General features: G+C 47.8%; 1 protein-coding gene across 20 annotated transcripts in view; it reads left to right on the top strand.

Moving 5' to 3' along the window:
• Lrrfip1 (LRR binding FLII interacting protein 1) overlaps positions 1-15,743 on the top strand; it is a 124,071-nt gene that overhangs the window by 81,163 nt on the left and 27,165 nt on the right. For 10 of the 20 annotated variants that reach the window (XM_040753043.1, XM_021234157.2, XM_021234156.2 and 7 more), the window contains exon 3: positions 15,501-15,536. In XM_040753043.1, coding sequence (XP_040608977.1) covers positions 15,501-15,536 — 36 coding nt within the window. Of the gene's footprint in view, positions 1-132; positions 172-2,230; positions 2,291-4,314; positions 4,381-5,604; positions 5,683-7,276; positions 7,322-8,391; positions 8,461-10,337; positions 10,416-15,500; positions 15,537-15,743 lie in introns of all 20 variants that reach the window. The other 10 variants (XM_040753040.1, XM_040753028.1, XM_040753030.1 and 7 more) reach the window with 5 other exon arrangements.

Below are 15,743 nucleotides of genomic sequence, written 5' to 3'. Positions count from 1 at the left end.
GTTAGAAGTCATGGGAAATGTGTTCCTGTTAAGATTTTAAAGCTTGCCTGGTTTTGCTTCTACAATCGCTTAGCTCTGTTTCACCTCTGTCACTCCCATCTCAATTTTCCCTTTCCATCCTTACACTAACAGGCCCAGCCTGAGCCGGAGTATGGGAGTTCCTACACCTGGGTGAGGTGGTCAGATAAGTTTGCTGTGGGACTCTAACTGTGTGCAGTGACAGATGAGAGTCGTGCTCTTCCTACTAACTTCCTGGGTGCTCTTCCAAAGCCCAGCTGCCAGTCTTCAGCTAGGACACCATGAGGTCAGGAGGGCATGGCTCCCTCTTGAAAGAGCCATCATCCTTCCACTGCCTCCTGGCTTACGATGGGACCCTAAAGCCTGGACTTCAGCCCCTGGCTCCCAGTCACTGGCAGGTGCTGAGCGCTGCTGGCCACTCGCCGTGGGTTCCTCAAAGAACCCACCAGACCAAGAATTCCCAGGGCCTCTCTGTGTCCTCCTAAAACACTAAGTGTGAAGAAATCATTTTACTTAATCACCCCATTCTTTCCCAATCTGTAACCAAACCTGGAGGCTGGCTCTTTTGCTGGGAAAATAACCTTTGAGAAAGACTCCAGTTCCACCAACAAAAATTAAGCCCTGGAAACGAGTCTTCTCTCCGAGAGACCCAGTGCCTTCTGTCCTCTGGAGATGTGTGCAGTTTACACCCAAAAGAACTCTCCAGTGAGTTTTGCAAAGCGATAGCCTCTTCTCCAGGACTGTAAAGGTGTGATTTTTTTTTTTAATCTCAGAGCCCCTGGGCTTCATGTATTCTCCATTTGAAAATTGTTTGGAAAATTTGCTTTTCTGTTGAATGGCCCTTATTAATAAATGTTGCCATGGGTCTGCTGAGCGCGCTTGATCCCCCAGGGTCCCCACAGAGCTGAGCGTGGCAACTCTTGCCCCATCTCATACTGAGTCACCGCAGCAGCTCTGGCTTGGTGAGGCCAGCCAGCTAGGAAAAAGCATGGGACCAGGCCTGAGATTCAGGGCGAGCCCCAACAGGGCCTGCTCTCTGTCCACAGAGCACAGCCGCAGTCACCCCATGAAAGTAGCAGTTCTTCAGACCTCTAAGAAATCAAATGCATTTGAACTGTCTAGACATCATCCTTTAGCTTTTAAGCTCAACATTGATTTCGAGGGCTGGTCCTTGGGCTGCATGTGAATTTTAGCAGTGGCCGGGGCATTTTGGATTTCACTTAAGAGTGTCTTTTCTTTTTCTTTTTTCTTTTCTTTTTTTTATTCGAGACAGAGTTTCTTTGTATATCCTGGCTGTCCTGGAACTCATTCTGTAGACCAGTCTGACCTCAAACTCACAGAGATCCTCCTGCCTCTGTCTCCTGAGTGCTGGGATTAAAGGTGTGCACCACCACTGCCCGGTCTCTTTTCTTTTTAAAATTAATTTGAAGGCATCAAATGTGTCACTCACAAGTTTCAACTAACCTTTCTTGTTTTGTTTCCCATTTTAATGACCTGAATGCGCCCCCCTGACTCACACAGGAACAGACAACAAACATGGTCCATCAGAAACGCTGACAGCTGGCACTGCACAGCCGGGTGGGGAGTTCCCGTGCAGCTGCAAAGCAGTGGTACATTCTGCCAGTCTCCAAATGATTTTAACTTTAAACGCATTTCAGAAATAGTTTATGGCTTCCTGGGGTTTTCAGATTTCATGTGGAAGGCTTTCTAAATGCTCCTGTTTCACTTAAAAGCTTCAAATGTTTGATTTTTTTTTTTTAGTTGTAGCAAAAGTGGGCATATAGTTTATAATGAAGTTTCTATGACTGAAGTTAAAGTCTGCCTGTCAGTTACTTATCCTACATCAATGTCATGACTACCAGGTACGTGCGTGTGCACGCGCGCGCGCGCGCGCGCGCGCACACACACACGTACACACGTACACACGTGTGTAAGAAAACCATCCAGAAAAGCGATTACATCAGACCATGTACCTTACTCACAGGAGGGAATGACATTGGCCCCATGTTTGCTGGGCTTTTTCTGAGTTGCAGTGGGGTAAGAGGCATGCTGGCAGTGTGGGGGTGTCCAGACTTTCTGCTTCCCCGGGCTGCCCCATTCATTCCCTCTGCAGTGAAGGCTCAGTGTGTTCCTTGGTCATTGTTGCTCTCTGCTTTGTACCTGTGCTGTTCTTTTTACACTGATGCGACCTCTTCTCTCTCTGTTGAAACAGACTAACGGTTATGATGGAGACTATTGCGGATCCCAGTCCCTAAGTAGAAGATCTGGCAGGGTTAGTATAGCAACCATGCATGGCGCATGCTCTCAGGGATGCTGCTTCAACATGTCTAAAATATATTGCTAAATTTAGCTACTTTGCTCTTTTTGTATTGCCCTGGCTCTTTTTTTTCCCATAGTGCAATCTAACACTCTCAGAACATTAGCATTCAAGCATTCTTAGCATGATTCACATTCTGGATGTTATGGTAAAAGCTGATAAGCGTTCCTAAAAATACCCAGGAAGCAGAATTAGCTTGTCCACTGTTTATTGCCCTCATATTTGTGTGTCTGTGGCTGATTTGGCCTGTGCTTTTCTGACAAGGAAAAGGAAGGGGAGAGGACAGAATTCTGATGTCTTCGGTGCTCACATTGAGAGTGAGAGAGGCAGGCATTCCAGTGAAGAAGCCAGAGCAGTGCAAGGAGAGACAGAGAGAGGCTGGGGAAGGCCTGGGTTCTGTCAGGGGTGTAGCTGTTAGACATCTCAGAAAGTTGCATTGGACACATTTTAATTAAGCCTCACGAACCAAACAGATTAATCTGAGTTAAATGACCTAATACCTTCCTGTTCTTAATGTCATTTTCCCCCTTCTGGTAATAAGTTTCTTGTGTAAAATTTAATCTACTTTAATTATATTAAGGTAGCATTTAGTCACTTCAATTTCTAGGCTTCACACACACACACACACACACACACACACGCACACACGCACACGCACACGCACACACGCACACGCACACACGCACGCACACACTGAGCCAACAGTTTCGGCTTTCCCAAACTGGCAGAACAGGTTGCTTGAGACTTCTCAAACCTGTTTACAATTACCTGTGCTTTTTCTATGACCTCTCTTAGCTTTTCTAGTTCCAGACTTCTGAAGCTTTCTGTCACTCTTCACACTGACATCTGCTGAGTCTTTAGGGCAACTTGGCACGCCAGGGACAGAAGCCTGCAGTCACTGCCCTGTGCGTGTCCCTCCGTGGCGTTGCCATCTGTGCTCCACAAGCCTGCAGAGCTGGCTGCCAACATAAGCGATAAGAGCTGCAATGTTTCCCAATATTGACCAGCTGTGGCTTTCCCCCATAGTGTTTTTCCATAACTGAGGTTATTTGGGAGTTCTCAGGTTCAACTTCCTTCCAGGGTGAACACTCCTCTCTACACATGTGATGTGAACTTGTCAACCCATCTGTGGCCCACGGTGGCATCAAGCTGTGTGTCATACATATATCCAGGACAAATGTGCTTTATAGTTTAGTTAAGATTTAGGCAATGCCTCTGCAAGTCACATACTAAAAGGCCTGAATATAAAGCTGCTCATGGAGTGGAACTGGATGTAAAATCGGTCTAACAAGAAGCTAGAGAGAGTCCCATGTCTGAAGAACAAAATAACCTTCATCTAAGTCACACTTAAGAAACTCTAAACACGTGGGGGCCTCTGGAGGAAAGAGTAGATGGGATACAGGAGCTTTGTCAAGGTAGAAGAAGCAGACACCTGTCTGATAAGAGCTTGGAATGTCCGTCTCCTCCCTACTTGATTACTTGATCTAGTGCCTTTGTGTGTAATGTCATCTCCTGTGCAGTGTCACCTCCCCCACATTCTCTTTGGCCTGATGCTCTACAGTGCACACTCAACGCCAGCCGCCTCCACTGAAGAGGTGGAAACTGGTCCTCAGCCTCCCCTCTGCGTCTAGGGGCTGGGCTAGGCTGGAGAAAGGCTGAAGTTGTTGCAACAGAAAGAATTTCAATTACCCAAAGAGATATGCAAAGAGGAGAGTTGAGCCTATGAGGTCATGGGTGGTTTGACATGAGATTCAGTAAGTACCTGGCTAATAATAGAGCACTCAGCTCCACGGAGACAGAGCTCTGGTGTGACATCTAGACATCTAAGAAAGCCGGACTCACTCACTAAGAATTTGTGCTGCAAATTCTTCAGGTGAATGGGGCTTCTGGGTCCTAACACTGGTGTACCTGTGCTTGCCTTGTGAATGGGCAGGGTAAAGACGCACCTACCACTCACAAACTCCTTTTTTGGTGCTCAGAATTCCAGCTACAGCGGCGGCGATGGCAGAGTCTCAGCTTTGTCGTCCTCCAGAGAGGAGAAGTTGGTTGGTTCCCATTTAAATCTTTCACATCCTCTCTACAGAAACTGCAGGTTTTGTAGCATGCTTGAGTGTGGGAACCCCTCACCCCCAACCTGTTTTCCAAGTTTCCACTTGGAATGGATGTTCCTCTGAATTCCGAGGTGTAATTAACATGTGCTACTTCTGTCGGACTCACCACTGTCCTGTATATAACATAAATTATCACATTCAGCCAACTACCATGAGTGAACCAATAGCATGCTTGTGTATATTGTTTTTTGTTTAGAACTGATTCAAGGGGATACAAAAATTAAAAGCCTGTTCCTTCTTGCCTCCTTTCTGAAAACAATACTCTCTAGGCCTGTGCACTTGGTGTCACTTTGTCAGGGATGATATGGCCTTGGCATGAAAATCCAGTCCAGTCTCGCTATCTGCATGCACTCATGTGCATTGGCCTGGACAGCTGACTTCTATTTACGGAAGGGTCCCACCAGCCGGGGCTGGCATGTCCTAGTTAAAGCTCATGCACTCACTGAACTAGGGAACCAGTTTAGGTAGGTGGAGACCTGAATGGGCCCACATAAGCCACAGGATGGACACTCCTGAGTCTTATTGCTAGAATTCAGGCCATCCCCACTTGGCGCCTGTATCACAGTAAATAGCATGGAAATGAGACCGATTTCCCCAGTACTGTCATCAGAATGGATGTAAACTTTAAAGAATAAAGAGAAGGAGCTGAAGAGAGGGCTCAGTGGTTAAGAGCACTGGCTGCTCTTGTAGGGGACCTGGGTTCAGTTCCCAGGACCCACATGGCAGCTCCCAATCATCTGTAACCATACCCAGTGAAATGGCTATTACCTAGGCAGAAGCCGGGATCCCTATACATTTCTGGTTAGGAGTTTACCCACCAAATTTTAAAATTCAGTTCTCAAATCATAAAGACTAAAACCACTAGATCTTATTGGTTAAAATTAACGTGTGTGTGTGTCTGTCTGTCTGTCTGCCTGTCTGTCTGTCTGTTGTACACACTCTACTAACTTAAAGTCTGGTGGAGTCACTCTAGCTCTGTCAATTAATAGGCTCTTGTCCCCCTAACTCTCTTTCCCTCCTGCCCAGCAAGTGCATGCGGGTGCTGTGACGGTGACAAAGGCAGTTTTCTGTGTGTCCAGCCCTAATCCACCCGTGAGATTGAGCGACTTCACAGTCCCCACCCACCTGACCCGACTTGACTGTTTTCTTTCATTGCAGGGACTCTCGTGCTCCGACCTCGGCCTTCCTAGTAGTGGTCTTGCCTGCAAGCCCCTGTCTGCCCAGAATGGAACCCGGGTCTGTCCCCTCCCCCTCTCCCCTGCAAAGCTCTTTGCTGCTAGGGCACTTAGAGGCTCTTCAACCTCGCCAGCGTGCACTCAGCAGGGCCAGCCAGGCTCAGGGCTGTTTGGAATGGCTTGGCTAGCTTGCTGAGACTCTCCTCAGTCTCCTAATATGTACTTTAGGACCTAATAAGGAAAAACAGACTTTAGGGAATGGAGGGTTTAGTGAAATGTATACTCAAAGAAACAAAACAAAATTAAAAATCCCTCAAGTTCAGAAAATTGGTCTCTTGGGTTTCTCCATTTCCAGCAATTGTTCCCCCACTTGGGGTTCCAAGTTGCTTTTTTAAAGAACAATATTTTTCTTTTGTAAATGTGTCCAGGAAGCAACCTGCAAGGTCTCTGCACACATTGCCTCCTGCGTCTTGGAGAGGTAGACAGAACCAAGTATTTCTTTGACTCTCTGGCCCTTTCCTGTTTTCACAAGGCGGAGTTCAGGGCCAGCCAAAATGGGCCTTTCTTGCTCTGGGCATGGCAGCTCTGTTGCAGCTCAAGGGCGCCATGTTAGAAATCCCAGTGCACATGCTCATTTGGAGACTGGCTGTCTCCTTTGCAGGCAGACTCAGCGGCTGGAAGGTCTGTCTCTTGGGCCTACGTCTTTCCCTGCTCTCTCCCGTGTCCTATGCCATGAGTCTGCATGCGAGTCCTGACTCATAACTGGGTCCTGTACCTCAGAGGTTTGTCTCGGTATCCCAGCACGACCCCTTGTAGCTCTGCTCTGCGCTACTCTGTATTCTAGTTGTGCATCCCCTGGGGCTTTTGGAAGTGCCAACCGTGAGCAACCAACAGCCTTATACTCCCCTCGTGTCTTGACTGCCACGGTGACCCTGATAGAAACAGTCATACCCTGATACATCCTCTCTAGTTTTCTGTACCTGAGGGGCTGGTTGAAGGTCCCCCTTGATATCAGAAGCCAAAGGTACTCAAGTCCCTGAGATAAAATGATGTGGCATTTACATAATGTCAGCACATCCGCTGTGAGCATTAAGTCAGTTCCCCCGGCTTACTCATGATGCCTAATATGTAAATGTTGTGGACTAGCTGGTACGCCGTGTTCAGAGAATGACACAGGCAGTCTGTCCATGTTGGGTGCACACTGCTTTCTTTTGTTTTTTCAGATATTTTTGATCCTCAGTTGGTTGTACCCAGGGATGCTGAACCCTAGATATGGGGTTGAGCTATGAGGTACCTGGGTGGTCTTGAACCTGCCCGGTGACTATGTCCTTCTATTGGCTTTGCTCCAGGTCTTCTTCCAGCATCATCTGAAAAGAAATGTCTGAAAAGCAATAACCTCATTCCAGAGATGCTGGGGAAGTTTGTGCTTTTAAAGTTAGAAATTGTATCGCTTATCTTTCCTGTAAATTTTGGATTTCCATGTGTCCAGTCCCCTGAAAACACAATAACTTAACTTTGGCTTCTTCTTATAAGAATGGTATTATATTATAGTTATTTAGCTACCAGAACCGGACTCGTGGCATGGCGGCCTTAATGCTGCTGTCTGTTGCTGTTTTCCCAAGGTCTAAAGCCCACTGTTTGCTTTCCTCCTGCAGCCCTCCTTTCTATACAGTGCTGCCCGGCCTGCAGGGAGTTTCCGGGTGCGTGTGTCCCCACCCCTGCCATGCATGCTCCCCTCTGCCTGTTGCACATGCTCTGCAGCCCTGAGCCCCATTTCCTGCCCTGCTGGGGAAGCCGCACTTTCCTCACAGCTTACCACCCCCCTTGTGGTCTTCACGGGTCCCCTTTTGTCAGATCTGGGCTTTCTCTTCCCTGACAACAGCTGTCACCCTGTTCCATCTCTTGGAAGACTTGTTTAAGGTTGTTAGGAAGGAAACAATGCCAACATTTACCTATTGTCAGAAAGACAGATGGCTCCAGAATGTGTTGACAGCCGTAACAGACTCTAACCCACGTTGCCATAGTACTTTGGAAATTTTCATGTGACTATATTTTGGAAATTTCCAGTTTTTAATGTAGGTTCTTACATTCTGCAGAAAACTAGGTTTTCAAAGATGTTGTATTAATAACTGTGACTTTTCTACCACATTGCATATACTTAGGCGTTAGGTATGTATGTAATTACATGACTAACCTAGCCCCAGGGTTCCCTGAAGAGGATTAAGGAAAATTCAGGTGTCTTTAAAGGGGGAAGAGTTTGACATGACTGCCTGAAATCTTGTAAACATCTTTCTCTATGATTAATTGCATACAATTTCAAGGTAATCAAACACTGTTTTCTGTGTAGCAAATTCTGAAGAGATATAACGTATGCAACATCAAAACGATAATTACCATAATTTTTTATTTCAAAGCCACTCCACGCAAGAAAAATTGTATAAACAAAGTGTATGAGGATGCTTTGACGAACTTCAGGGTGTTTGAGTGGCTTGCCAATTTCCAGTCTGGATTGGTAATTCTCGTGTGGAACGTTTTTCAGAATAACAGTTTCCAGTGCTCTCGTGAAATTGCATGCCTACTGACAGCAACTTCTGATTCCTACACCTTTTAGTTCTCTGTGGCTCTCTGAAGAACTGAAGAGGGTCTCGTGGAGCCTGCATGGTGTTTTCCAGAACCTCTGCCTGCACATATCACCCTTGCTAACCTTACCTTCAGTGTTTCCTTCAAAAAAGAGTGTGCTTCCTGCCCTGACCATCTGTTCTTGTCGCAGACGTCGTCCATGCTGGATGAGAGCAGCCTCTATGGGGCTCGGAGGGGAAGCGCCTGTGGTTCCCGAGCTGTAAGGCGCTTTTCATGTTTCCCATCATGCCTCACTGTGTGCTGCATGACCCAGAGGTGTTTGTTGGATGGTGACTGATGTCACAGGAGGAAATGCTGCCTGTGTTTTCCTTTGTGATAAAGGTCATGGATGATGGAATCAGGAAATCTTTGCTTGTTAATTTCGTTGTCCTCACTCATCAGTTTGTACTGAGGAGACTAGGCTTAACTGGATTTCATCCGCTTCAGTCCCTGCAACCCCCGAGCAACATAACAAGTAATAATGAATGTCTGAGCCTGAGAAAAGGAGAAAGGGGGGCTTGGGCAGACCCCCAGGGTTGCTTTGACGATGATGGTCTCACTTTGCAGGGCTTGTACCTGTCCCCTCACGACCCCCAGACAGCTAATAGTTGTATGTAGTAACCCAATCTTGACACTGTGGGAGGAGTTTCCACCCATCTGAGCAGCATCCAGGAGGACTGTTTCTAACAGGAAGTGAGAGCAGAGACAGGCCCTACAAACGTTCTCTTCTTCGGGGTGGGAGCATCTGTGCTGGCCTGTCCTAATGTCTGTTTCTCAGACAACGTCTTCGAGTGGCCAATGGGATGGAGGTGTGATTATATTAGGTGCCCACTGGCCACTTGGCTCCTGTACATAGGTGACACCTGAGGCCTGGCGACATGAATGCTTCTCGTCCAAAGGGTCAAATCAGTCCAGCAGGTCAGATATCTGTTCTGACTAAGGGTCCTTAAGTGGGAAGGAAGCAACATGACATGGTCTTTATGTCTCTGTACACCCCACACCTGGGTGCAAACGTGTCTTTGTCCAGTGGAGAAATGTAGTCGGGTTGCCTCTGTAGGCCTGACCATGCTGCCCACAGTCCTTTAAGACACCCGGTGCTTTTGTTTAACCCTCAGTGACTTCTGGACATGAGGTGACACATGGAGTCTGGGAATATAGTATAGCTGCTGAATTTCAGGAGGGTCAAGTCAGGCCAGCTAGTCTGAGAAATGTTCTGACCCAGGAGCCTTGGGTTGGCAGGAAGCAACATGAGGTTGCTAGCATCGAGCTGGAGTCATTCATTTGTTCATGCATTCAGCAAGTGTGTCTTAAGTGCACCAGGCTTTATCTGCTCACTGAAGAGTCACCGAAAACGGAGTAGATGTGTGGGACTGGCTCTCTGGTGGGAAGACAAACCAAGAGGTGGTACTTAAGATGGCATCCTAAGCATCCCTGGAGATCCAGAGTCCTTATGGTTTACAGTGAAGTTGATGCTTGCAAGCCTCTGAGGCCAGCAGTCAGGTGGCTGAATACAAACTAAAGTTTAGAGGCTATAGCCCAGTGGCTGTCTTCTTCCATCATCAGAAGTTAGAAAGCTGGGATGGGCAGGTGTAGACGGGGCACTCAGAAGACAGATCCTCCAGTTTCTACCTGGAAAGGTGGCAGAAAAGCAAAAGCAAAAACACAAAAAACTTCCTTTCAGAAATGCCATGGCCCCACCCCACTCCCCACCCCCACCCCGAGCTACTTTCTGAGCTGAAATGCAACTGAAGGTGGCTCGGGATTTCACAACTGCCACGGCATAGCCAGGAGGTGAACACAGGAGATGAGATGCATGAACATCCAAGCTGAACGATGCTTGCTGTTTTCCTGCAGCTCTACCCTGTGGATAATGCAGTTGTGTTTTATTCTTGGGAGATGTTTACCTGACCTTGTGGCGAATGCGGACTCCTTTTCTGAGTCTGCTCCCTAACCCTAACCTGTCTTTCCTCCCTGCTGTGTGTGTGGCTAACCTCCACACTAACCGAAGTGCGATCTTGGTGGCTTTCATTCTCCTTGCCTCTTTGCTGACCTGTCCCTTTGTTTCTATCTCTGCATCCTGTGGTGGCTCCATGGTAGCCCTCAGAGTATAGCAGCCACCTCAACTCCAGCTCCCGGGCCTCCTCCAGGGCCAGCTCGGCGCGGGCCAGCCCTGTGGTAAGTCTGCTTCATGGGCCTGCTGCCCTTCAGCTCCCTTCCTTCCTCCTTCCCCTCTGCCTCCCTGTCCGCCACCCCTTTCTGTCCCTTAGAAAGCCAGTATAGTCAAGGTGAAGCTAGAAGCCTCTCATTTTATTTCAGGTCTTAGTAAATATGGGTGGGAAATGGTATTGAGTCTAGAAAATGCTATTGGGTGGTGTCAGGGGAGCACAGCTCTCCTTCTCAAGGACCATAACAGAACAGAAGTCATTAGTGATGCTTAGAAATGAGGCATGAGGCGGAGAAAGTCCATTCTGGGGATGTAAAACTGTAGCCTCGTGTGTGGATGTGCTGCATTTTACGATTTAAAATTTCAAGGGTTTGACTGTTAGCATTGGCTTTGGAATTGTGTGGGTTATCAGACCCCACCACGTTTTAGAATAAAGTAAATGCTTTGCCACACTCAGTCCTGCTTAGGTCACCTGTTGTCACATTTGCTCAAAAACTGCATAGAAGGTGTCACCAGGGTGCTGCTCTCTTTGTGGTTCACCACTTGTCAGACAGGACAGGAGGAGCCAAGGCCCCAAAATCAGGTCCTGTACTGTTTGACAGTGTCACCCAATTGATCAGTAGCTTTCTTTGAGGTTACTTTATCATTATCTAAACAAGAAATTGGGGGGACAAGGGGATATCTGCTGTCCTCCTCCATTGCTGCCTGGTTCTTGCTGATTTGGCTGAGCACCCAGAATCCTCCTGCCTCAGTACTAGGATTACAGGTGCACACACCACCAAGCCTACATTTTTTTTAACGTGGGTTCCAGGGATCAAACTCAAATCCTCATCAAGCCTGCATAGCAAGTAGTTTACCAACCGAGCCATCTCCCCAGTCCCCTTGTTTGTGTCTCATAGCCCCAGATGGCCTTGAACTCACTATGTACTTGAAGGTAACTTGGAACTGCCGATCTTCCTGCCTCCACCTCCCTAGGATACAGCACCATAACTGACTAAACAGTTCTGGCTGGGGTGGGGAGACATGCCCAGACTTTAGCAAGAGGTGTGGGTGGAGGCTCACACTTGGAAAGCCATGGGTGGAAAGTGCAGACAGTCCAGGCCAATCTCTTTTATCAGCTCACATCAAAACTGCCAGACATAAATACACATAGTTGGGGGACTCAGTTCTCCAACGTTCATTGCCCAGGATTGGTCACTGCACCACAGAATACAGGGGAGCCAAGACACATACTTACACAGATGCGTTCATTCTGGGGTTTCCTGCCAGAAGCAGCTTCCCCTGGAGGAGCCAGTGGGATCCCTTGCAGCTATGAGCCTCTCTGTGGAGTCAGTTCAAACCTAGTGCCCCTCCCCTATCCCATTATGTATCTTTCCTTTAAGTTGGAATGGCTGTCTTGAGTACCTTAGCCTCTGTGGCACTATAACACATGCAGTCTAATCCATGAGGAGCCTTCAAATTACTAGAAACAAAGCAATGGCAATTAAGCGTAGAATCCTCTTCCTCGTGCATAATAATCGAATGCGCACTTGGGGAGTAAGTGGAGTGTTTGCAACCAAGATAAGAAGTCTGTAGCTTTACTTCCAAAGATTCCCAACAACCCCCCACTCCACCCCACCCCTGCTGCCCAGAGTGGTAAAGCAGGATTATTTGCCACCACTAGACATGGTCCTTGGATTTATTAAGTATCACAATGAAGTCATGGTATGACAACATTCATGGTCACTGTGATTGGAAAAACTGAAGTCGGATGCAGATATATTTTCTAGAACTTAGGAAATTTTGCACACATGAAATAAGGTGTTTTTTTGTTTGTTTTTTGTTTTTCCACAGAGCTTCATTGTAATCTGTGAGGCAAGGGAAGTGACCTCTTTGGGGTGTGGGCACACACCCCCACCTTTGCTAAGGCCATTACAGAGATAATGAGTAGACATTTCTCCTCCTAGTCACCTGTCAGTTGCCCCAGAGGTCCATCGATCATTGTTTCTGTTGTCGCATTCACTGAGCAAAGGTCAGGGCAGAGGAGTGAGGGAGACAGGCTGTCCTCCAGACTCACTCTGCCACCTTGCATTAGCCAGGTACCTCCACACTGATCAAGGAACCGCCTATGTGTGGTTCTTAGGTGCAGGAACACCTCTATAAACGCAGGACAGTCCCAGGAGATTCTTCTGTCAGCGGGAGGGTCACTGGCCTTTGCCAGGTCCCTCTCCCAGGGCCCTGGCCTTGACCTCCTCCTCCCTCTCAGGCAAGAAGACCCACAAGTCCACACAGGAACATCTTGGCTTCTTCCCACCAGCAAGGCCATACACGCTCTCAGACACTTCCTGTTAGCAGCCAGCCCAAATCACCCACCCCAGTGTAGTAATAGCCCCAGGACATAGGAAAGCATAGTGCTAATACTGACCTAAATCTTGAAAACAGCAGGAGCTAGGGCTAGCTCCATTCTTTGTGCCTTTTTAGGTACCAGGATGCTGGGTTTGTCACCCTCTGCCCTTGGGACAAACAAGGACTCCCATCTGGTCTCTGTGGGAGGCACATGCAGCGGGATGTGTGGCAGGACAGGAGTTATAAGACAGGGTTCACATGCCGCAGCTCCCATTCCTGGCTTGACGACGTGTAGGCAGACGTATAAACTCCTGAGATAAAGCTAGAAGGAACAGCTTCCTGAAAGGCACAGTTTGTTTCTGCTCGGCTCGAGCTGTCTCAGCCACAGCACGAGCCAGTTGTTGGTGTCCATATTGGCTCTTGGAAAATCCCCCTGACCTGGTACCTCACCAGGCGTGAGAAGAAAATACAAAAGCCAGCTGCAGCACTCAAGGCTCCGCATCTCACATCTGTCAGATGGGAATCAAGGGGTACTACAGGATGGGGGCAGGGAGTCGCAGCTGAAGAGCAAAAGTCACCAGAACAAAGGAAGCGATCATTCATGCCCCTTTAAGAACATGAGTGTGCCCCCCTGTCCATAGCCTATTGCCAGAGTCAATCGAGGCTAAAAACCGCAGGCTCCCAACGATGCAATTCTCGGGGAAGCCAAGAGGCATCAGTCCCAATGCAGATGGCAGGTGACTGTGTTCCACCTCATTGCGACACTACTGCCCACTCCCACAACCCCCACATCCATTCCACCTGTCCATCACCAGTCCTAATTAGTGTTAGCTGTCAACACAGCCTAGGACCACCTGAAAGCTCAGCTGTTTGCCCATTGAATCTGAAAACAAATACTCTTGTGACTCATGTCACAGGCAGGACCCAGGTGAAGAGCAAGCCTGCATCTATGGGTACAAGAATAGATTTTTTTTTAATTTTTTCAAGACAGGGTTTCTCTGTATTGTTTTGGAGGCTGTTGTGGAACTCGCTCTGTAGACCAGGCTGGTCTCGAACTCACAGAGATCTGCCTGCCTCTGCCTCCCGAGTGCTGGGATTAAAGGTATGCACCACCAATGCCCGGCTGGGTACAAGAGTAGATTTAAAACTAACAGTTCACCAAGTATGGAGTCATGTGACTAATCCCAATACTAGAGAGGCTGAGAAAGGTGCACCATGATTTTAAGGCTATCTTGGGTTCCATAGTGAATCCCAGGCTACTCTCAGCTACATAAATTCTGTCTCCAAAATAAAATCAGGGCCAGTGAGATGGCTTAGTGGCTAAAGGCACTAGCTGCCAAGCCTGATGACCTCTAAGGCATACAGATGAGAACCAAGTCCCACGAGTTATCCTCTCACTTCTCCACATATGTCATAGCATGCATACACACCCTAAATAAATAATAAGTAATAAACCAAAATCCCCACACTAATGGTGACCTCCACTGTCACTGACATTGGAGGGAAGCAGCCTTTGAAATGGACATTCCCTGAATAGAGTTTGCTGTGTCACTTGTATTGCAAGGGTTGTTGCAATGACATTGCTTCAGGGACCCTGTTTGCCTTCCAGTGACTGATGTGGCCTGTCTGGGAGTTGGGACCATGAGGCTAGGTTCTCTCTTGGGCCAGTTCTTGCTTAGGTCTCTTCTAATGGGCCAGCAGACAGTGACATGCAAATAGATGTTTAGAACCTCATCATATGATCTTCATAAGAAACCTGCAGAGATAGTGTGGGTGGGACTCACACTTACCGTCCTCCTAAAGGACCTGTTTTTGGAAGGGAGGGATTTGCCATTGATCTGTGCTTCGGGAGGAAAAAAATATTAAAGAAAGCAAATTGAGACGAGTTCTTACTCTATAGCCCAGCATGACCTCAAACTCATGGTAATCCTCCTGCCTCAGCCTCTCAAGTACTAAAATTACAGGCATGTGCCACCACAGCTGGCTCCAGTAGATTTTGGAAGATGTCTTTGAGTACGCTCAGTGGTGACTATAAAAGACCAGCATGCATCATTTAGAATTCTGTTAGTGGGACATTAATCTGAAATACTGAGTACTAGGAAATGGAAATTTAAAAACAAAACAAAACAAAAAAACAGTAGGTTGCATGACGCCCGGTCCCCTTGCCGTTTCCACAAAGGGAAGGCCAGTGTTTGCAGGTCTAGTGGCCTGTCCCTTGTGTCTGCTGTGTCCACCTCTGATGGCCTTGTCTCCACGGCAGCCTTTACAGCAGGTCACACAGCAGCCATGGATGTGTTCCCCTCCCTTGTTTATTATTTTCAGAGGTACATTGGCACGCTCTCTGTCAGAGTGAAGGATACCGTCTGGTTTGCTTTTCTGTCCCTTTGTGTCTGGGACTTTGTGGAAAGGTATCGCTGTCCACCTGCATCTTTCTAGGCCTGACCTGAGGCAGACCTGGCCATGCTGCCACCTAGTGGAGCCAGTGGGAACGGCAGCTCTGTGGGCCCTTATCTCCTCACAGGGGACCCCAGCAGCTGCCTGCTTCACGCTGGGGAGGATGCATTTCATAGAGACACATGAAATGCACCTTGCAGCATGCTGTTTTGTTTTCCGTTCCATTTTATTTTCAAATTGACACGGGGCATCTGTTTGCCACCCCCAGCATCACAAAGCTGGACCTGTATATCCTGTCTCTACTTTGGACTCATTCATATTCATCTATAGGCCAACTTACCCAAGGAATGTTTGACAGTTGTCCATTTCCTCCACAGGTAGAAGAGAGACCAGACAAAGACTTCACTGAGAAGGTAAGGGATTTCTGCAAGCCTCTGTCTCGGGTTAGCTATTAAACTATAGGATCCTGGGTGAGACTGAGCTTGGTGACTTGTTGTTTAATAAAGCAAGTGAATGACTGAGACTGCTGAGTGGGCCACACAGCGTGACGTTGTATCTCCAAAGGGGTCCAGAGTGAGTGCTGAAATCTGAGGGACAAACCCAGAGCACCGGTGAAACAT

Source organism: Mesocricetus auratus, unplaced genomic scaffold (assembly GCF_017639785.1).
Source record: "Mesocricetus auratus isolate SY011 unplaced genomic scaffold, BCM_Maur_2.0 Super-Scaffold_100010, whole genome shotgun sequence".
Lineage (NCBI taxonomy): Eukaryota > Metazoa > Chordata > Mammalia > Rodentia > Cricetidae > Mesocricetus > Mesocricetus auratus.
This window is presented reverse-complemented; position numbering and strand designations above follow the sequence as displayed.